This window comes from Lacerta agilis, chromosome 8 (genome assembly GCF_009819535.1).
Source record: "Lacerta agilis isolate rLacAgi1 chromosome 8, rLacAgi1.pri, whole genome shotgun sequence".
NCBI lineage: Eukaryota > Metazoa > Chordata > Lepidosauria > Squamata > Lacertidae > Lacerta > Lacerta agilis.
Genome location: NC_046319.1, coordinates 74,007,358 through 74,029,325, shown reverse-complemented (window position 1 = coordinate 74,029,325; position 21,968 = coordinate 74,007,358). Strand labels below are relative to the sequence as shown.

The following is a 21,968-nucleotide window of genomic DNA, read 5'->3' as shown; positions in this document are numbered from 1 at the left end:
AGTGGAGGTTTTTTTTCCAAGGCTTACAACAGGGTTGAGGAATGTGTGGTCCTTCAGATGTTGCTGGACTACAACTCTGCCATTCCTGACTATTGATTGGCTAAGTTGGCTGTAGTTTGGTAGATCAAAGAGCATCTGGAGGGGGGAGGGCACAGATTCCCCATCCCTGCCTTACAGTGCTTCCACACCAAGTGCTTACTATCCTCACACTTGGTTCACTCACTTTTTATAGGGCATCTACATGACATCATCAACTCATTGTCTCCCCCCTGTGTATTCTCTGTGCTGCTTCTTCTGGTTTTTGGCAGACCACAAAAAATCCCAAGTAGTAGTAGTAGTAGTAGTAGTTGTTGTTGTTGTTGATAATAATAATAATAATAAAACACTAGTGGAATCTTTACAGGTGTAAATCACCGTAGTATTATTACTCTTCCATTTTCTTTTACATCTGGTTTTGGCATCTGCAGGGATGCCTAAAGCAGCAGAACCTATTGCCATTTCACCTTCACTATTATTATTTTCCAGTCATTTCATTACATTGTTGTTGTTGGTTTTTTTTTTAAAGTTTTAATTAACACTGAAAATGCTTTTAGAACCATTTTTAAATATAAAAATATTCATGCCATGGCACTTCTATGAAAGAGTAGTATAGCGCTGATTTTCAAATGCTGCTATCTTCTCATCCTGTGCCAATGTTTTATTTTTCAGGCTTATTACAACATTTTAGAACGTTTTTCCTATACATCTCAAAAGTTGTTGGGAAAGAGCACTTCACTGAGCTTCCCCCCGCTGGGGCATAAAGTCAATGCAATTTCATTTGCAGCTTACAGTGGAAAAACAACGGCTTGTTGCACTAGGAACTGGTTGCCTGCAAATACCCTTTTGCCAATAGAAGCGGAGTGTGGCCTATGCAGTCTCTTTTTCACACACAAGCCATTCTTACCTTGCTGTCCCTGCTGGGCCTGTGGCAGCAGGAACTGTGCAGACGGCTGGAGGTGGTGCCCTGGGACAAGGACTAACTGCTGGAGCTGGAGCAGTTGCTGGATGTCCTAAAACAGAGAAGCGAGTGGGAGGAAGAGTGTGGGTATATCTACCACGCAAATTTATGCCAGTTTAATGCTGGGAACTGCAGTCCAGTGAAGGTGTTGAGGGTTCTCCTAGAGTTGACCAGGGTCTGTTGCGGCGAGCGGCAATGACTATTACATCAGTTTGCTTTGTTGGTGTGGCTAAGCTAAGCCCTATGGCTCAGGATTCCCCTGCAGACAATCGCAGTGCCTGGAGACAGGAAATCAAGCCATGTATCCATAGCATTGACCAGAGGAGGAATGACTGCTGGGAGAAGTGCAGAGATGTGGGATATTTGCAATGCAGTCAAACCAACAATGTGTGTTTGCTAGAAAGGCACACACAGAGTAAGTTGGATCTCACAGGGTCTACAGAAAATCCTCCCTGTGAGAGCCACTTCCACTGTGTACAGCCAGGTAAAAGGGGCACAGTCTATAATAGCCGGTCACGTTCCCAGCCTGCTCTCTCTCTCTGATTCCTGATCTCCGATCTCTCTCTTCTCTTCTCTTCAATGCCTCATCAGTGACTAGGGATGAAGGACATGTGCTGAATCTGAGTCACAGCTCAAACTCCATTTTGATCTAAAGTACTGTATATGTCATGGGACGCGGGTGGCACTGTGGGTTAAACCACAGAGCCTAGGGCTTGCCGATCAGAAGGTCGGCGGTTCAATCCCCGCGACAGGGTGAGCTCCTGTTGCTCAGTCCCTGCCAACCTAGCAGTTTGAAAGCACGAAGTGCAAGTAGATAAATAGGTACTGCTTCGGCGGGAAGGTAAACGGCATTTCCGTGCACTACTCTGGTTCGCCAGAAGCAGCTTAGTCATGCTGGCCACATGACCCGGAAGCTGTACGCTGGCTCCCTCGGCCAGTAAAGCGAGATGAGCGCCGCAACCCCAGAGTCGTCCGTGACTGGACCTAATGGTCAGGAGTCCCTTTACCTTTTTACTGTATATGTCTGCAACTACATTTTCAGCCTGCCTCAAGACTGCTACTGTGAAACTGAGCAAGTAAATCTATCTTTACTTATTAAAAAAAACCATTTTGCGTATCTATTGTTTTTAAAGGGGGAAATAACAGAAAATCCAGTCTGCAATAAAACATCCTGGATTACTAAAACTAAAGGTTAAAGCTAACCTATCAACAGGTTCCTTATTTTTTGCTGACAAAGGGATGTATCCTGCTGAACTCACAAATGTGAGTAAGGAAGGATAATATCTAACAAACACATCCTATCCTAGTTTCTATACACATCCCTACCAGAGAGAAGAAATGCTGCAGCGCATCTGCAGCAGCACAACTGAATGCCTTCACCTGTCCCAACTGCAACAAAACATATCTCTCCCGCATCAGTCTCTAGAGCCACAGCAGGCACTGCAACTTTCCAACAGTTTGACCTCGCCCAGAAAGGCACACCTCTCCATTGTCTCCTGAGACAGATGGATGCCAACCATGGATCAGGCCACGTCTGCATGAGCAGCCTGTCGTGTGCTTTAACTTCTGCCCTGTTCTCTGTGTGGTGGCGGCAACCCATACTGGCCAGACCCCTGGCAAGCTGTGCCTCCCATGCACAAGCCCTTACCTGTGCAGTGAGCTGGATTGGCTGCGACAGGGCAAGCTGTGGCGTCTGGGGCTGGTTCTGTGGTGCCGTCAGCTCAGCCCCAGGCTGCTGAGAGGAGGCTGCGGCAGCTGCGGCATTGGACTGCTGCACGGCGGCTGCCAGGAGCTGCGCTTGGGCCTGCTGCAGAAGCAGCTGCTGTTGGGCAGGCATCAGGGCCGTAAGCTGGGTTGGGGGAAGGCAGAAAAGAGTTGTACCAAGGGCAGCATAGCAAATGGCAGGCCAGGAGGGGGTGACCAGGCAAAAGGGGAGTAGAGGAGAAAAAGGGAAGGAGGAGAAATCAACCAGGCAGAGAAGGAAGAAGCTGGTTAATTGGGTCCTTCTCCCACCCAGCCCATCAGCAGAGGTATGAGAGCCCCAGCAAGCAGAGAGCCAAGCAATATTTTCCTCTTGGTTAGCAACTCCTTTCCTGACAGCAGTGCCTTTGCTTATAATTCAACACAATTTCACTAAGCAGATGAGGGCTGTTGTTCTTTCACATTATGTTCAGGGACAGGAAATCCTCTGTGTGTTGAATTTCTCCTTATCCACTGGGAAAGGCACAGGAGAAATGTAGAAAACTGATCATGGAAGCAACCCTTTGTTTGTATCCACCTCCCTGGGCCACTTAAGCCAAACTCCATAATCATATCTGAAGAAGTGTGCATGCACACGAAAGCTCATACATACCAGGAACAAACTCAGTTGGTCTCTAAGGTGCTACTAGAAAGAATTTTCGATTTTGTTTTGACTATGGCAGACCAACACGGCTACCCACCTGTATCCATAATCTATGTCTGGCCAAAGGACCTTGCACTTACCCCAGCCAGCTGGCTGCCAGCTAACATAAGCTGGGCCTGGGGCAGGTGTGGCTGTTGAGCTTGGGGAGCCGGGACTGGGGCTGGAGCTGGAGGAATTTCTGTTGGGTCTTCAGCTTTGATCTGGAGGGAGAAAACAAGATGAAAGAGAATCACTACGACTCTCTCTCCAGCTGTGTCTGACAGATATCCTTCTGCTCTTGTTGCAGCTCAACATCGCTTGTTTGAGACACAAATTTGATGCTGTCCGCCTTCTCCTCCCATGCTTCCTGACCCCCTCTCCTGTGCCCCTAATCTCCCCTTCCCTCACACCTGAGCTACCAGCCTGGAAGAAACACTTAAAGAGGAAGCAGAGCTACGGCAATGGGTAGCTTTCACAGGGCAGCGCAGGGAGAGGATGATGGCCCAATGGAACTGGGGAACATTGTCCAGGGTGCTGGGTGCTACTAAGCAACACCAAGAAAAAAAATGCAACTTGAATACATTATGCTAAGTAAGCAGCTCTGCACGTGTTTAATTCACTCTGCTGCAGCAAGCAACTTGGTGAAGGGACAAAGAGCAACACAAGCACCAAAATCCCAACAACTGGAAGTTGATGCTATCTCTCTGACTCACTGCTAGGTTGGCTTCCTGTTTTGCTGCTGGGCCTGAGGCACAGGGAATTCCCCCGCAAAACCAAACTTGATTCATGAGTCTCTACCACACTGATTACAAAAGTACAAAGCTGCCCACAGTTCTGACCCACCCAACCTTCCACTCAGCTATATATATTATACCAAAAAAATAAAAAAGTAAGTTTCTTCAGTTACTCAGAAATCAATCAACTGGGGGGGGGGGGTATTGAATTACTTCATCATTCCAGTCCTGGGACAAAGCAGGTTTTGCAGGATTCTGTTGTGCTTCAAAACACAGCAACATTTGTTTAACCAGAAAATATAGAGGGACTGTAAAAACACTCAGAGTTTTAAAGCTAAGCAGGTACCAGTAGGTCTGTGACCTGATGGGAGGACTCGCCTGAGGGACCTATAAGTTGCTTTCCAAATGAAGACTGGAATAGAAATGTAGTAAATAATACTCTGTGGCACTTTTCCTTAGAATTAACTCATCTACAGCCACCATAGCTGGTTCTGGGGTAGGGATGGGGAGCCTGTGGCCCTCAGGTGTCATTGGACTCCAACTCCCATTAGCCTGGAATAATGGGAGTTGCAGTACAGCTCTTAGAGAACCACAGGAGATCTGGAGGAAACAGCGGTCAACTTAGACAGATAAACACACTGATAAACAGAGGTGGAGAACATTTTCTGGCCTCTTCTGGCAAGTGGGTTGGATCCTTGTCTCTCCTTACCCTGCTGGACAAAATTTGACAGATGGGTGGCAGGTCATGTTAACCTTTGCAGCCCCACTTATTGGGATTTCAAAGCACAGCACAGGCCATTCGAAAATCCTTTTTGTAAAAAGGCATTTAAACAGCCCTCTGGACCACAAAGTGTGCATGCACACGAAAGCTCATACCGAGAACAAACTTAGTTGGTCTCTAAGGTGTTACTGGAAGGATTTTTTAAATTTTTTATTTTTTATTTTGTTTTGACTATGGCAGACCAACACGGCTACCTACCTGTAACTATTGCCTAAACTTATCAGTGCTTGGGAGGCTCACCGCTGCTGGCACACCTGCCTGGGAGGGCTCCTGCCAGCGGCAGCTAGCCCCACCCAGCATATGCCCCGCTCCAGGCGCTGAAGCAATTAGCTCCGCCACTGCTGATAGCCTTATCCTCTACGAATCTGTCTAATCCCATTTTGAAGCCAGCTAAGTTTGAAGCCATCACAACATCTTTGGTAGTGAATTGGATGGTTTAAATATGTGCTGTGTGAAAAAGGTACTTCCTTTTGTCTGTCCTGAAACTTCCAACATGCAGCTTTATTGGATGACCCTAGGTCCTTTGTTGTTGTTGTTCAGTCGTTCAGTCGTGTCCGACTCTTCGTGACCCCATGGACCAGAGCACGCCAGGCACGCCTATCCTTCACTGCCTCTCGCAGTTTGGCCAAACTCATGTTAGTAGCTTCGAGAACACTGTCCAACCATCTCATCCTCTGTCGTCCCCTTCTCCTTGTGCCCTCCATCTTTCCCAACATCAGAGTCTTTTCTAGGGAGTCTTCTCTTCTCATGAGGTGGCCAAAGTACTGGAGCCTCAACTTCAGGATCTGTCCTTCCAGTGAGCACTCAGGGCTGATTTCTTTGAGAATGGATAGGGTTGATCTTCTTGCAGTCCATGGGACTCTCAAGAGTCTCCTCCAGCACCATAATCCAAAAGCATCAATTCTTCGGCGATCAGCCTTCTTTATGGTCCAGCTCTCACTTCCATACATTACTACTGGGAAAACCATAGCTTTAACTATACGGACCTTTGTCGGCAAGGTGATGTCTTTGCTTTTTAAGATGTTGTCTAGGTTTGTCATTGCTTTTCTCCCAAGAGACCCTAGGTCCTAGTACCGTTATTATGATGTGTGTGGGGGGGGGTCTCTTATCCACTCTCTTCATACCATGCATACTTTTATACCCCTCTATCATAATAAATTTGGATACTTCAGGAATTTGTTCTTTCTGAATTCTGATATAAGCTGGCTTGATTTGCACCTCCCAAACCACTGTGAAAATCAGAATGCGGCTACCCTCTTCACGAAGGGCACTGCAAATTGATGCAGTGCTCCCTCTGGTGGCAGCTGCTAGTGAACATAGCTAGGCACCTCAACCTCCTTTTTCACCCAAATGCTCCCACTGACCCATGTTATTATTATTATTATTTCACATGTGATATGATAAAGCACTATTGCAGGACACAGAGCCAAGGTCCACATTACCTCCATTAGAAACTGCTGGAGTTCACATTCCAGAACATACACATGTACAACTATTAATACAAAGGAATTTCAGAAATAGACTGGAAAGAGAAGTTGCTGAATTGCAACTCATTACCAAACTTAAAACCATGGAGAGACCTGGTCTGAACAAAGACATTGGATTCTTATCTCATTATACATGACAAAGCTATCTTTAGCCATCTCACCCCTTGCTTTTTCCTTTAGACTAATTGCAGTCGTTAACAGTCATCAACAGGTTTTCCACACCCATCAGCTAATCACCCATTCCCACCACCCTTCTGAGTAATACCCCTCCTCACTCTCTCACTATATTTAAGGGCCTGGTGACTTCTGTTTCAGTGTATCTGAAGAAGTGTGCGTGCACATGAAAGCTCATACCAAGAACAAACTTAGTTGGTCTCTAGGGTGCTACTGGAAGGATTTTGTTGTTGTTGTTGTTTTGACTATGGCAGAACAACATGGCTACCTACCTGTAACTACACCTATTAACTATTAACATATTTTACCTTTATTTTTACCAATTAACACATACACACACATTTATTCATACACACACACATCCATTCACAAAACAAGCAAATCTCTCCTCCTTGTGGAGGGGTGGTGTGGCTTGGGTGCCAAAGTTCAGAGGTTCCCCAGTCAGAGTCACTGCAAAATTAGACTCCTATTTCCTCATTAATATTATAACCTGCAACCTGATTTCTTCCCTCTCTGACCTCCATTCTCCTAGACCTGGCTATGGTGGTTGCAGATGAGAGGTGATATTTTTATTCCCCATAGATGGTACCTAGAGGACACTTAACCTTGTTCCCCATATCAGGAAGCACAAAGAAGCACAAAAAGCAGTCCTGCAAACTGTTAGAAGATGGTCCCTGCTGGTGGAGACCACTGTTATTACAAGCATGTATGGGAAACTGTCTCCCCTTTTTAGTATGGTGAGAACTGGCAGAGAAACAATGTCCCCTGCAGTGGTGCTAGTGGAAGCTGCAAGTGGGTTGGCTAGAGGATGCCACTTACCTTGGTGCCGGTGCTGGTTGGGGACGGGGAGAACGGGGAAGGTTTGCTCTGCTGGGTCTTCAAGGGACAAAGAGAGAAAAAGGAAGTCAGCATGGACAGACTGACAGCATGCCCCTTGTCTGCCACAACAACATTTGTGCCACTACTTTAAACCCCCAGCTTCTGGCCAACTTTTCTCACCTGGTGGTTTGTGTCAGGTCCATTTCTTTCTGTATCTGAAACCAAAGGAGATAATTGTCATAAAGCTTCCATACAAAGCCATCACTTCAATAATCCCCATTCCTTGAACCCTCCTCCCAAGGCCTACATTCCCAAATAGGAGTCCCAGAGGCCACATCACATCTGCCATGCCTGTTTCTTCTTCTCCTCTCCCCACAGGTCCTGTGCCTTTCTCTGTCGCTTGCAGGATTTCAGTCATGGCTATGAGGTTTCTTATGGTACTGTACATGCATGAACACACATGCCCAAGTGTAGTAGGATCACTCTAAAATTAGGATATATATGAAAACCATACTATAATTTAGGTGTTTTCGACAATGCTGGTATGGTTTTAAAGAAAGGGACTTAATTACATTTTTTAAATGAGTTGTTATACTATAAAGGCCAGGTGGTTTTGTATGCAATATCTGCATTCATTTCTACATTACAGTAAATTCTGAAGACACAAGCTTTTTTCTGAATGTTTAATGGATTGTACATGTAGCATGTTTATAGAGGTAGGCAAATAAGTTGTCTTTTGTGCACCTCTGAGGTCTGATATTTGGTGCTTTCCCTTCTTTCTACCAAGGGGTAAGCTAGCCCACTAAACAGTTAAGTGGCACAGCCATGTACCAAATATTGGTTGCTTCTTTCTACCCAGCCTTCCTTCTACCATTTATTCTCTGCTTCATTCCTTCTGCTCCCCTAAAACAATCACTTTCAGGACTTCTCACTGCTTCTCTTCTCAGTCCCCAGACATTGCACATGACGATTTTTCATAATGCCTACCTTTGCCTCTCTCCCACAAATTTGCTTCACTAAGACTCATTCAAAAACTTGCTAGTGCAAATCATATGTTATCTTAGTTGCATATTTATTGCTTAGTCTAATTTATTGGGTCCGAAAAACTTTTTAAAATGCAGAACATTGGGAGCATTTATTTTACAATAACAGTAAGGGGGGGAGATGATCACCCCAGGGCAGTTTACAAAATAAACAAGAAGTGTACATATCACAAAACATGTGTTTCATATATTATATGAAGGCTAGTTCCTAAGCTTGTCGGTTTGTCACATTCCAGTAGGACCAAAGAATGGAACTCAGGACAGAGCAATGCAAATGAAAGCTGAGGCATGGTCTCCCTGCAACTGTGGGGTTATGGGACAAAGGAAAATGGCTTTTGGGCACCGTTGTTGGGTGATGGGGGAGCACAGAAGTCTGAAATAAGGTGAGATCACTCCAGAGATCACTGTGCACATCACAGCAGTCTCCCATCCCTCACCCACTTTTCAAAGCTCATAATGACATATATTTTGCTAGTTCATAAAAATAATAATGAACAAATAAATCCCCATCCCTTTCTTCCAGGCACTGCTACCTGTGTGCTCCTCTTGCAGCTCCAGCCGCGCCTTCTCCAGCTCCAGGGGCTTAGACATTCTTACTTCTATGAGAGAAAGAAAAGAGGGTGGGAGGAAAATGGGAGTGAGCACTGCATCAGATTGTGAAGGTACACCAGGCAGCAGTGAGGGGAATCAGAGCAGAACACCCAGAACCTAAATAATAATATAAAGTATTTAAATATCAGTACATTTACATTATATAGAATTTGAAAATAAATGCCTAGTTGGATCAGGGATGGGCAATCTGTGGCTCTTCTGTGTTATTGGACTCCATCTCCCATCATCCCTGACCATTAAGTCCAGCCCAGGTCGTTTTGCTGCCTGAGGCAAAAGCCCTGCAGCTATCCCCCCCCCTCCTCTGCCCCCTCCTGATCTTCATCAGCACTGGGCATCTACTGCCCAGTGCTCGGCACCTGCTCCTGCTCCTCCACGGCTGTGACCATGCCCCCACCACCACAGCCCCCCATCTATCCCCACCTATCCACAGCCTGCACAGCAGACCACCTGCCAGCCAAGCAAACCAGAGCTTCCCCAGGCTGCCTCCAGGAGATGCAACAGTGGGGAGGACACAGTCACAGTGGCAGAGGAACAGGAGGAGGAAGAGGTCACCCAGCAGCAGTGTGTGCCCTGTGGGCAACTGGAGGTGGCATGCAGTGGGTGCACAGTGGCAGTGGTGCCACCCTCTGGAACCTCTGGCCCTGCTGACCATTGGCCCTGCTGGCTAAGGCTGATGGAAAATGGAGTCTAATAACTTCTGGCAGATTCCCATCTCTGTCTTACTATGTCTTGACCAATATAATGGAAAGATATTTCAGTGGCCAACATTGAAAAGCAGTTTACTTTTTGGTGAGCAAGAGGTCAGAACACTGCTTGCATGTTTTTCCTAGTTATCTCCTGCAAGTAAAAAACAATAGTTTCTTTCTCTTTTTAATGGAAGCGGAAAATTCAGAGGAGGAACCTGGAATATCCATTAGAGGACCAGGCCCCTAAAGGCAACTTATCCTCCATTCCAGTGCTCACCGCAGGAGGTTGTCCCCCCATCATTCAGCCCGGACACTGAGGTCCAGCTCCGAGGGTCTTCTGACAGTTCCCTCCCACAAGCAGTGAAGTTACAGGGAACCAGGCAGAGGGCCTTCTCGGCAGTAGCACCCACCCTGTGGAACGCCCTCCCATCAGATGTCAAGGAGATAAAGAACTACACAACTTCTAGAAGACATCTGAAGGCAGCCCTGTATCGGGAAGTTTTTAATGCTTGACATTTTATTATGTTTTTATCTTTTGCTGGAAGCTGCTCAGAGTTGGGTTGGGGAAACCCAGTCAGATGGGCAGGGTATTATTATTATTATTATTATTATTATTATTATTATTATTATTATTATTATTATATCATCTCATTTTGCAATCTTACTGCTATCATGTTTTTAATTTAGTTCTGTTGAATTTTTTGATTCTCCTAAATAATTTGGCATCGCCAACAAACTTGTCTCCCTCCCTGCTTTCCCACACCCCTATTTATACATAACTGGGTCCAAATAGAAGGTGTGGCATGGCAGAAGGTGCAGAGATGAGAGCTAAAGGTTGCTTTTTTCTAACATGGATCATGTGCACAAAATAAATAAAAAGAGGCATACTTTTGCTTTCCAAAATACACTACATCCTCTCCTTCCCACCACCACCCAAGCTACACTACAAAGGAAGAAGATATTGCACAACAAATGCTAAATCCTAGTTTGAGTGACTTTAGTACTACAAAAATCTATTCTATAGAACACCCTTTGGGGGGAAAAAACCCCAATATGTTTGGTGAGACCCCAGCAGCTCAGATCAGAAAGTGAAACCTTGCAAAAGGAGGGCGTAGGCAACCACTCGCCCAGCTTCACGAAGTTGAGAAGCGAGGAATAGAAACAACAAAACAAAACAAAACTTCCACAGATTGTTAAAACCACAAAGTCATCCATTTCAGTTCCTGGCCCCCAAGATCCCCACAAATCAAATTACCTAATCCTGCCCTTGGTGAACATGCTGCCAGTAGAGGATGCAGCCAAACAAGGCACACACAACACTGGGAGGTACCTGGGAGGGGAAGGTGTGATTTGGATGCAACTGGGGAGAGTCAGAGGGTGGACTTCCCCACCCTGGGCACTTTTTGTCCCGTGCTAGAACTGCACATATCTTAGCTTGAAGTGGGGAAAATCTCTTTCTTGTTAACAACAAGCCCCAGCTGAGGAACATGACTGTAACCATTTCAGGCACGGCTGGGCCTACATACTATGATAACTGAAAGTGATCGAAGTCAACTCTCCCTACACCCCCACCATTCACAATGGAAAGCTTTAGTGAGCAGGTTTTACACTGCTTTTCTCACTCCAGTCTGGCCTAAAAGCTGCCTCACCCAAAACAATTTTTAAAAAGGAATGCTCTCCTTGTTTCCAGGGGCTCTTTTGCCCTATTCTGACCCTCCAGCTCCTACCTGGACCAGCCCTGCAATGCAGGACAGGGATGGGGGGTAGAGGGTTGCCTTCCTCTTAAGCTGTCTTTTCCGTTTCCCACCCCCAAGTCTGGAGCCTTATCACCGGCTGTTCCTGTCTGATTTGCATATGCTTAATGAGTCACACTCTAATAAGGAAGCCCTGTTGAGCTAGGCTAGACCTCAGCATAAGAAGTGGGGGGCAGGTGACGGGTGGAGAGTCCAAGAAAAAGTGGAGCCGCCCCAAGTTGCGTCCTCTCATTAAATGAATAACACCCACCAAATTGTAGCCTAACCGAAGTCCATGTTTAACAATGGTAGCTGCACATTAAGTCCGTCACAGGCAACCATTTTGCTACCTTCCATGTGGCAAAAATTCTCCTGACAAGACGATATACAAACGGTTATACGTTCCCCGGGGTGCAGTTTGGTCATCTGTATCGGTGCCCTGCATCATCCTGTCAAAGGCTGAGGAGAATTTTACCATGCTTATTTATTTATTAGTTATATTAGTCACCTCATAAAACACATCCTCTAGGCAACATGCAGCACCGTATTCTGCACCTGATCAGAAATCTTGGGGGGGGGGGCACAGCTGTGGGGATGGCAGAGGAGGGCAAGGATTCCTCTTGCAGCCAGGCAGTGTGGCACAAAGAGTTTGTGCCAACGGGCAAACTACTCTGAGGTGAGCTCTCTCTCTCTCACCTGGGTTAGTTTGATCGCCTAACTCCACCAGAAAGGAGAATTTTTGCCACGCATGCGTTGGAAAACATGAAATCTCACTGGAAGCCGCCACTGCAGCTGCCATGCAACCTTGTGGGAGCGCCGCCCCGCAGTATTCTGCCACCCGAGGCGGTTGCTTCACTCTACCTCATGAGTGGGCTGGGGGCTCTGTGGCCCTCCAGATGTTGGCCACTGAGTCGCACCAGCCGCAGGCATCTGCCACATTCACACCATACGGTTTAAGCAATTTAAGCGGTCACGGCTTCCCCCAAAGAATTCTGGCAAAAGTAGTTTGTTAAGGGTACTGAGAGTTGTTAGGAAACCCCCATTTCCCTCATGGAATGACAGTTCCCAGAATTCCCTGTGCGGAGGGGTAGACGGTTAAACCACTCTGGAAATTGTAGCACTGTGAGGGGACATGGGGATCTCCTAACAACTCTCGGCACCCTTAACAAACTACAGCTCCCAGAATTCTTTGGGGGAACCCATGACTGTTTAGAGTGGTACCATAGTACTTTCCATGTATGGTGTAAATGTGACCATCGTTGCCACTGATTGGGGATGAGAAGTGCTGTAGGACTTGTCCACACGTGAGCACTGCTTAGCTGTAAATCCACTTCTTCCCTGCCCTGCATTCGAATCAGACCGGAGGAGTCCAAAACCCACAGTGCGGGTGGGGTCAAATACACACCAAGATTCCCCAAACTCTCCTTCCTGCTCTGCCTTCCAGCACCCTTCAATTAGTCCCCCTGCTGAGAGAAATAAGCAAAGCATTCTGGGTAATAAGTGGGACATACAACAAAATGTTGCAGGGCAGAATGCTCTTGGTTCAGGGCTCCAGCCAGTCATGGCATATCCCCAGATACTTGATTTCATCCCCACTCCAATGGACATTCAAAATTCTGTAGCTACCGAACATGCTGTTCTGGGGTCTCTCCCCCCAAAAAAACTACTTCTGCAAAGCACAAGATGCCTCCAAGCTGGCCAATACCTCCCTTATTGCTGTTTTGGCTTCCTAGGGAATGTTCACTATTAGTAGGTATGATAACAATGTTATTGGTTGCTTCCAGGCAACCTTTTTAATGAGCATCTAGGCTGCTTTGTTTGCAGAAAGATTAGAGCATGTTGGCTATTTAATAAGTACTCATTATGATTTGGTTGTGGGGAGATCAGATGACGTTTCATCAAGTGAGCGTTATCCCACATATTCCAGTGCACTTTCCTCAATGCCCTCCTGATTGGCAATGTCCCAATCCAGGAAACTGCTAGAGGGTCCTGAGCCTATCATGACTCAAGTAGGCACCCCTTTCCCCAAAGGGGTGTGCAAGACAATAGGCAGGGTGATGGCTGACTTGAGTGGTGGTGGAGCTTCAGGGGCCTTCTGGGGTGGTCCACACTCCTTCTTTAGTCCCAGCTCCCAGACCTCTACAAGAGCTAGGATTTTGAGTTTTCTAGTACCAGTCTTGACAACCATCTTGGCTGAACACACCATGGCACAGTCCCTCACCTTCCCACAACAGAGGCACGCACACTTCTTTCACCTTCCTGTCTTCTCATCCTCCATCAACCACGGACATGCTAATCAGATCCTCATAGGTTCCTCCCCTGAAACTGATGGTGTTTGAGCCAGTGTGGTGTAGTGGTTAAGAGCGGTAGACTCATAATCTGGTGAACCAGGTTCGCGTCTCCACTCCTCCACATGCAGCTGCTGGGTGACCTTGGGCTAGTCACACTTCTTTGAAGTCTCTCAGCCCCACTCACCTCACAGAGTGTTTGTTGTGGAGGAGGAAGGGAAAGGAGAATGTTAGCCACTTTGAGACTCCTTCGGGTAGTGAAAAGTGGGATATCAAATCCAAACTCTTCTTCTACTCTTCTTCTTCTACTACTACTACAATGGGAAATGTGTGCCGGAGAGTGGTACTGGAACTCCAGGCAACCTTCAAGTCTACCACCTATTTTCAGGCAAAGCTGAATGAGGGCTGATCAGATGCCAGGCAGAGCTGTTTGCCCCAATTCATCAAGGATCTTGTCATTTAGCCCCAACTGGTACTGCACCATATACACCTTGTGATTCCAATTCCAGTCCTACAGTCTAAATGCACTGGTGTAATCACCCACTGATTCTCTCCCACGCCTCTGATTTTGAAGCCAACGTGTGGGTGTCTCCTTCTTCTAAGGGTGCTGGAAGGACTTGACCATGGTTGCAATGAAGTTGTCCTAGTTGTTGCCATGCAATTATTGGTCACCAGTCTTGATGTGAGGTCCAGGCTTGTAGGGGTTGGATCAAACTGTCCTGGTCCTCACTGCAAGCAAATGGGCTGGTTCACACTGGCTTGATCTGACTAGGAGTGTCTGATGTCATGGGGTGAAACAGCCCTCTGCCATCCCTGCCCTGGATCCAGCTCTCCACTCCCTAGACTTCTGGCCTACTCCTCAGGCTCAGGCACATCTCAGGGTCCCAATGCCACATTCCCCATTCCGCTAGCATGCTCCCCAGGGTCATCCATTTCCAATTCCCCGAGCTCCACCCATTCGTCCTCAGAATCCAACCACCCCCCTCCATGATATCTCCATGGGATTCATGACAATTAAGATCTAGAAGGGGGTGGTGTAGATGTGAAGCAACATCAGTAGTTAAAGAAGGTTCAAAACGATACTGAGGAATATTCACGATTAGCTTGCCTCCTTTTAAAATAACCATGAAAAGCAGAAATAAAACAACTAAACCTTTTTTTTCCTGCTGTGTTGATGAAATGATGGGCAAAAGTTCACCTACTCCATTTCTGAGTGTCAAACTGCTGTTAGAGGCAGGAGAGTAACTGCGGAAGGAACAGGTGGCAGCGCTGTACACAGAATGATCAGTATAAGTGGAACTCATCGCTGCAAGCAACCTACAGTAAGGTGACCGATCATGAGAATGATAAAAATCAGCAGTTTCTATAACCTCTGATCAAAGATAATGGGGAGGCAATGAGTATGTATGAGTAAGAGGCAAGCAAGTTGGTTCTGAGAAAGAATAAAAAGCTAAAGGGTTAAGTTTCCCCCCTCCCCACAAGACACACAAACATGACATCCAAACTCACCTTCTTTGAATGTTGTTAATTCAGTAGCAAAAATGGAAGAGCCATATTTTCAAATTAAATGCACCTTCCCATCAATGGGCTCGTTCATTCAATTTACAAATGCAAGGAATTAAAGTACCATTCTTAAACCCAAAAGGATTAGATTTTGTTGATCAAACCCTATCAGGAATTGGTATGCGTGCACACACACACACACACACACACACTCCTAGCAAGACTTCTGTGACAAACAGAAAATTTAAATGGCAACACGTTTGCTGATGCGGATAGGAAAACCCTTCTGTATTGAATTTCTGCCTGTCAGGGAGTTCCGGGATCAAATATTACAAAGGACTAACAAATGCTAAAGACGCTGGAGCCCAGGAAGACGAAAATGTGGCAGCCCTAAAATACTTTCCCAGTGGGTAAGAATTATGTCAGTTTCTCTGTTATTTATTTACAATTACTTATTCAGCTTATGAATTACTTCCCATGAAATCATTTCAAAATAATTAACAATAAAAACATTAACAATTAATAGAAATTCAAATCAGTTATATCTACCATCTAAAAATATTTGCTTAAAAGGCTTGTGAAAAAAGGAAGGTGCTGAAAATTTAGGTGCCGAAAAGACAAGAGAAATGACACTTGTGTGGCATGTACAAGGAGGTAGTTCTGCAGAGGTCTTTCTAACTGGGGAAATACACCCTGAGCACATAACACCAATCCTGGCCCAACTGCACTGGCTACCAATTAGTTTCTGGGCCCAATTCAAAGTGCTTGTTTGACCTATAAAGTCTTATGTGGCTCAGGACCTCAATACCTCAAGGGCTGCCTCTCCCCATATGAACCAACCCAGACCCTGAAATTGTCCTCTGAGGCCATTCATGGGAGGACCAGAGGGCAGCAACAGGAGAACAGGCCCTGTCAGTGGTGGCTCCCTGTTTGTGGAATGTTCTCCCTGGTGAGGCTCGCCTGGCACCATCATTACATTACATTACATTACATTACATTACATTACCCCCTAGGCCTTTGGCTTTTAATTTTCTGTAGCTTTGAGTGGGTGGCATAGGAGCCAACTCCTGGGGGTTGTGGGGGCATTGGCCCCCACAATAAAATATTTTAGAGGACCGGGCCCCCACAAAGTTGACGGGCATTCCCATTCAAATGGTGTGTGTGCACTGCATCATGTTATCAATTTTGCAGGGTGGGGCTTACCTGGGCCCCCACAATATTTTATTCAAGTTAGCACCTCTGGTGGGTAGGATGTTTTAATCTAGCTTTTTTAAAAAAAAATAGATCTGCCTTTTAGATTTTTCTTTGTCTTTTTATGTGAGTTTTCATGGATGTGTTTGTTTATATAATGTAGGTTGCTTTGGGTTGCCTTGGTAAAAAAAGCGACCAATATATTTAATAAACAAGAAATATAAAAATAATATACGGATCGCAGGAATATACAGATCGCAGTTGTGATCTGCAAACAACAACAACAACTAAAACTATGTCCTGCTGCAAAGGCTTCTCTTACTGAATTTTTACTTTTCTTGCAAATTCTGTACAGGGCCTAGTACACCGCTGACACTCAACCAAACTGAAAAAGCAGCACTAACAGTGGTAATGTGTGCACGTATGAGATGCTTGGGGTGTTATGCATGGCTGTGTGCATCTATGTGCATGAAGTGAGTAACAGGTGTGTGTGAAAACATATAGTTTATGAACAGGATTGTTTGTATCTGAGATGTATTTTTACACTATGGCTATCAGGTTACAACCCAGAGATTCTACCTTTTACTTTTTAACCACACAAAAGCAGTGAAAGCGTGTCCAGCTGCATCTGCTGTCCCAGTCAGTCCTCTGTTTGCCCCCCCCCCATCCTCCTTTATCATTCTTTCAGCAGCAAGATGTGGGAAGGGTTAGGGTAGGAGGTCCAGAAGCAGCAACTTCTTCTGCTACGTGAGTATGGTTTAAAGCAGAAGTAAAGGTTACAATCTGACAATCCTGTTCTTTACAGTCATCTCAGACTTGTCTGAAGGCAGCTAGTGTCTCCAATACCTGTAGCATTCGTAGAATCCTAGAACTGTAACGTTGGAAGGGGCCACAAGGGTCATGTAATCCAACCCCCTGCAATGCAGGAATCCTTTTGCGCAATGTGGGGCTCGAACCTGTGACCCTGAAATTAAGTGTCTCATGCTCTACCAACTGAGCCATCCCACATTCAAAGATGCTTCAGGGCTAGTTGTCAACTGGTGGGGTTGGTACCCACAAGTGAGTTACTGCACTCTCACCTAAAGTTGGTCAGACCACAGGCACCAAAACTCTTTTGCTTACTGTCTTTTTTAAAAAGGAAGAGAAGCACACAGAGAAACAGACAATTGGAGAAGGTAAGGGGAGAGAGGCAGAGAGATGTTGCTTCCAAACAATCTGTTTATTGAGCAATCATCTTGATCTGTTTGCAAGGAGGTTAGACTATGCCAGCTATTTATTGAGAATTCATTCTGATTTGTTTGCAGGAGACACTGATTCAGAGAGGGATTGGGTGGGGGGTAGGATCCGATTCAGTTCTTATTTAAAGACAAATTTACATACTTTGTACTTTCCAAAACAATACACAAACCAAAACACAGCCATTCTTCAAAATTCAGTTCTCTGAGTTAGGCAAAATTACATACAAACAGACATGTATTAGGCAAAATTCACACTAAAATGCTGGTGAGTTTTTGTGAGAACTTTTTTCTTCTTCTTTAAGTTGCAAGCTCATGTGGAAATGTGGATAATTGCATTTAAGACTGGAAAAATGAGAAACTAAGAGAAACCCAAATGGGCAGATTTTGTCATCCCTATTGTCAAGCGGATGTCATCCTACAGTTTCCACTTTGCTTACCACAGAAAGTCTGCTTCTTTGGGGAAGCAGGTTTGCTGAGCAAGAACTCCAAATTGTGCAGCCTGAATGTGTCGCTATGCAATGGAATCCCATGTGAAGATGTTGACACTATGGAAGAGCCCAGAGATGGCGAAAAACAGAGGGAGAAGAAAAATGTACAAACGGCAGAAAATTGAAGAGTGGGTCTGAAGTTGCACAGCAGCGTGAAAAAGTGCATCCTGAATCTGAAAATGCCCAAGACTGCTGCTTTAGGGAACTAAGACATTTTCATGGGTCCTGCCCCTGTGCCTTTAACAGCAGCCAGACATACAAGAATTTCTTCAGAAATCTGTTGGGGAAAGTTTTATCTCCACATCCGAAAAAGCTTCACCAGCTAAATGTCTGAATCTCGAGTTACTGCTATAGAGATTCAGGAGCAGGGCCTATTTTTTTAAAAGTGGCAATTTTACCAATTGTCACGTCACTCATGAAATAATTTCAGGAGTTTCCTCCTCACTATGGCTCTTAAATTTGCACAAGTTCTCTCTCAGGGGAACCCGGCAGCTACAGCTGGACCTCAGAGATGATGCTTCTCCAGCCTCTCCCCTCCTCCACCGCAGTCCTCCAAACTGCCGGCCACCCTTTGCTGGCTTTCACTTCTGCTTCCCTTTCACATTTTTAGATGTTTCAAAAACAGACTCCAATTTACTGAAACCCCAGCTAAAAACAGAAGCCCAGAAACCAGCCTCCGGGCAGCGCTCCTCCTACCCCTAAGCAGCTGGTCCTCATTCTCCTGCCTTGGTTCTCTACAGCACCCCCTGCAGGAAAACACTGGGATGGAAACAGCTAGGGCAGCCAGATACAGTACAAAGGAAGACAGAACTCTGAGCCATTTTAGTCATTTTGCAGAAAAGAGAATCTGTTTTCGTTCCTGCATGACAAGCTGCACCTGCAAAAATAGTACTGTGCAAGCAGCTATGACAGATACAGGGACAGTGTCTTCTTTTGTCTGGGACAGCCTGCTGTCTCCTTGGATTTCAGGAAGCCTTGCAGGAATTTGAAAGCCTGAGGGGAACAGGGAGAGTAAACTGGTTTGTTTGCTTCCATCTACAGTTATGCAGCAATGGTGGGGAAGCAGTGACTTGAGATGTCGTTGGACTCAAGCTCTTGTCAGTCCCAGCCAGCTCGTTCAATGGTCAGGGTTCAAGGGAACTGTGGCCCAGCAACATCACAAGGGCCACAGGTTCTTCATCAGTACGCTGCAGGACAGAAATAAGTTTGGGACGACACTTGCAGCCAGCTCGGCTTGCATGGTGACCAGAGCCTGTGCTTTTAACAGTACCTGGCTCTGCAGAAATCAGCAAGTGAAACTTTTCGCAGCAAGGAGATAAGCATCACTTGCTAATGGCTGTACATCAAGTTGTTGCTGAAGGCACAGCTACTGTGGTTGCTTGCAAAGTTGGAAATCTTGGCCTGTGCTCTTAGTCAGGTTGCTACCTTTTTCCCAGCAGGGCTCCTGTGACTTTAACAGCAGAAATTAGGTGTGGCGCTTCCCACCAGCCCACCTCCAAGCCCACATCTCTATGCAGGGACAAGAACATTCCAGCTGGCTTTCTGCGTGGCAGGGAGCTCTTGGGCACAGGAGCCCCACTAGAGAAAAGCTAGAAATGCTCCCCTCTATTTCAAATACCTTTCATCCATAAGTCCCAGTGTGCTTTTGCCGCTTATCCCCAACTCCATGCTCCAGCCCTGACCTTAGGCCTACTGGAGTCTCTTTCCCCTAACCCTATCCTCTCCCTTCACCTTTGCACTGAGCTACAGAGAAGACAGGACTGGCGATAGACAATAGTTTTCAAAAAGTGCTGAAAGTGGGGTGTGACAGGGGCAGCATTGTTTGTGGCCCATGCACTCAATTTGGCACCAGCATATCCTCTGGCACTTACCTGCCGCCCACAGCCCTGAGTTCACCATGGCAACGATGCTTCTGGTGCAGGAGAGAGAGCATTGGGGAGCCCTGCCTGCCGCTGACAGCCGGTACCTCTTCCAGAGAGGGGAAGAGCGGATGGCGGGACAAGGAAGGGCCTCTGAGCTTGGGGCAGAGCCGGGGGAGTCCCCTGGTGCTTCAGAAGCAAGAACAGTGAATGTGGCAGGAAGCAGCTGGGAGGAAGAAGCCATAGCGGTATGTTGAGGGGTGGGAGCAAAGAACACTGCAAGGACTGGCACACAACAAACACATGTGCGTGGGCATGTGTGTTACCTGCCAATTACCCTTGTAGCCCACAGGTGCTCCCCCCCCTTTGTGCTTGCCATACCCAGGGCTCTGATTCATACACTCCTGGACACCCAACACAGATGTGGTGTGAAGGGTTCGTGCAAAATGCACGCACCACGACATCACATTCTCTCTCACATGCTGTACTACATACCTGGGCATGAACACAGACAAATTTTCTCTTGAATTTGAAATAATGCCCAGCCCCAACCCCCCAATGTGAGTGGGACCATTTATAATCTTTCTGGCATGCTAGCTGAAAGATTAAAACAGCAACACAAGTCCCTCTCCCCAAAACACACACACACACAAACAAGATCCTGTAACTCCAGTCGGTGTGCAGAGTCCTACATCCCACCTCAAATACTGCTTATAGCCAATAGCCTGTCAAGAGCCTTAGGGCCTCCCTTGGATATACAACACATTTCCCATCGACCTCCAGCTTGCCACTGACACTGAAACCTCTCAGTGGACTTTAGTCTTCTTGGGTCAAGGACTTGTTCATACAGACAATCCTTAAAACCTGGCTCCCAGGCCTACTAGGCACTCCTTCTGCAGCTGCTGTCACAATCCCTATCTATTGGTTGGCATGTCCTTAGCAGCGGAAGCATGTGTGTTAATGTGGAAATGGGGGGAAAGGAAACTGAATCTCTTTGGCGGTAGCTGGAGAAATGCTGTCCGGGGCTGTGTACGCACAATCCTTTTTGCACTGCATCCTGTGTGCCCTCACCACTGATTTGGGAAGCAGCGTTTGCACCGGGTTGGTCCCAATCCATAGATATTCTGTATCTGCCTTGACATTTCTTTGGAAAAACTACATTCTTATGCATTCCCGCAACCAGAACCAAGAACCAGTTTCGATCTGATTGGGGGGGGGGGACAAGCAGCCTAACTGTGTTTTAAGCCAGTAATGTGTACACAGCCCTAGGCAAGAGCCTCGGGTCCCCAGGTGGTACAGCAGGACTCAAGACTGTCTGGATGATAAGACAGAGAAACAGCCCTGAAACGGTAAATGCAATCTCTGAAGGTCTGGACCTAGCAATCCTAATCCCATCATACCTCTTACAGGAAATCTCATAATGATGGTCTTCTTAACTGAATATCCTCACAGCTCATTGTGGATGACTCAAGGTGGAGCTTATTATGTTAAGATGGTGAGGCATCTACTCAACCAGGTTTAGTTATCCCTGAAGAGACAAGAACCATCCTTCTGTCTGCACAGTTGGGGTGACTGCAGACTGATGAACCCTGGAAACCCTCCCCAAACATCAGAAATGTGGGGCCTGGCTGTGGTTAACTGGTGGTGAGAGAAAGTTTATACTCAGAGGCAGTTTTCTTATTACATCATATGCTCTAGGGCTGACCTACGGCATTAGAAACAGATTCTGGGGCTCAGGGTTTATCCACACTTACCTTTCCTCTGCTCTTTCCAGGCACAGTCCACACTTTAAAGGTCCGAGTCCGAGCACCCCTTTTTTGTCACAGAGCTTTCCTTGCAAAAACCCACTCTTTAGCACTTAATCAGACACAGCGCTTGAAAGCATGGACCTATGCCTGGAACGAGTGGGGCAAAAGGTAAATGTGGATAAGCTCTGAGCCCCATAAAACCCA

At 46.3% G+C, this 21,968-nt stretch overlaps 1 protein-coding gene across 9 annotated transcripts in view; it reads right to left on the bottom strand.

Annotated features, from left to right (window-relative positions):
• The window catches only part of POU2F2 (POU class 2 homeobox 2), a 102,357-nt gene that overhangs the window by 13,590 nt on the left and 66,799 nt on the right, over window positions 1-21,968 (bottom strand). For 7 of the 9 annotated variants that reach the window (XM_033158302.1, XM_033158305.1, XM_033158310.1 and 4 more), the window contains 6 exons: window positions 8,952-9,017; window positions 7,556-7,590; window positions 7,376-7,432; window positions 3,482-3,601; window positions 2,646-2,846; window positions 944-1,049 (listed from right to left, as the gene is read on the bottom strand). In XM_033158302.1, the coding sequence (XP_033014193.1) occupies window positions 944-1,049; window positions 2,646-2,846; window positions 3,482-3,601; window positions 7,376-7,432; window positions 7,556-7,590; window positions 8,952-9,017 (585 nt within the window). Of the gene's footprint in view, window positions 1-943; window positions 1,050-2,645; window positions 2,847-3,481; window positions 3,602-7,375; window positions 7,433-7,555; window positions 7,591-8,951; window positions 9,018-12,854; window positions 12,874-20,028; window positions 20,117-21,968 lie in introns of those variants that run through there. The other 2 variants (XM_033158307.1, XM_033158308.1) reach the window with 2 other exon arrangements.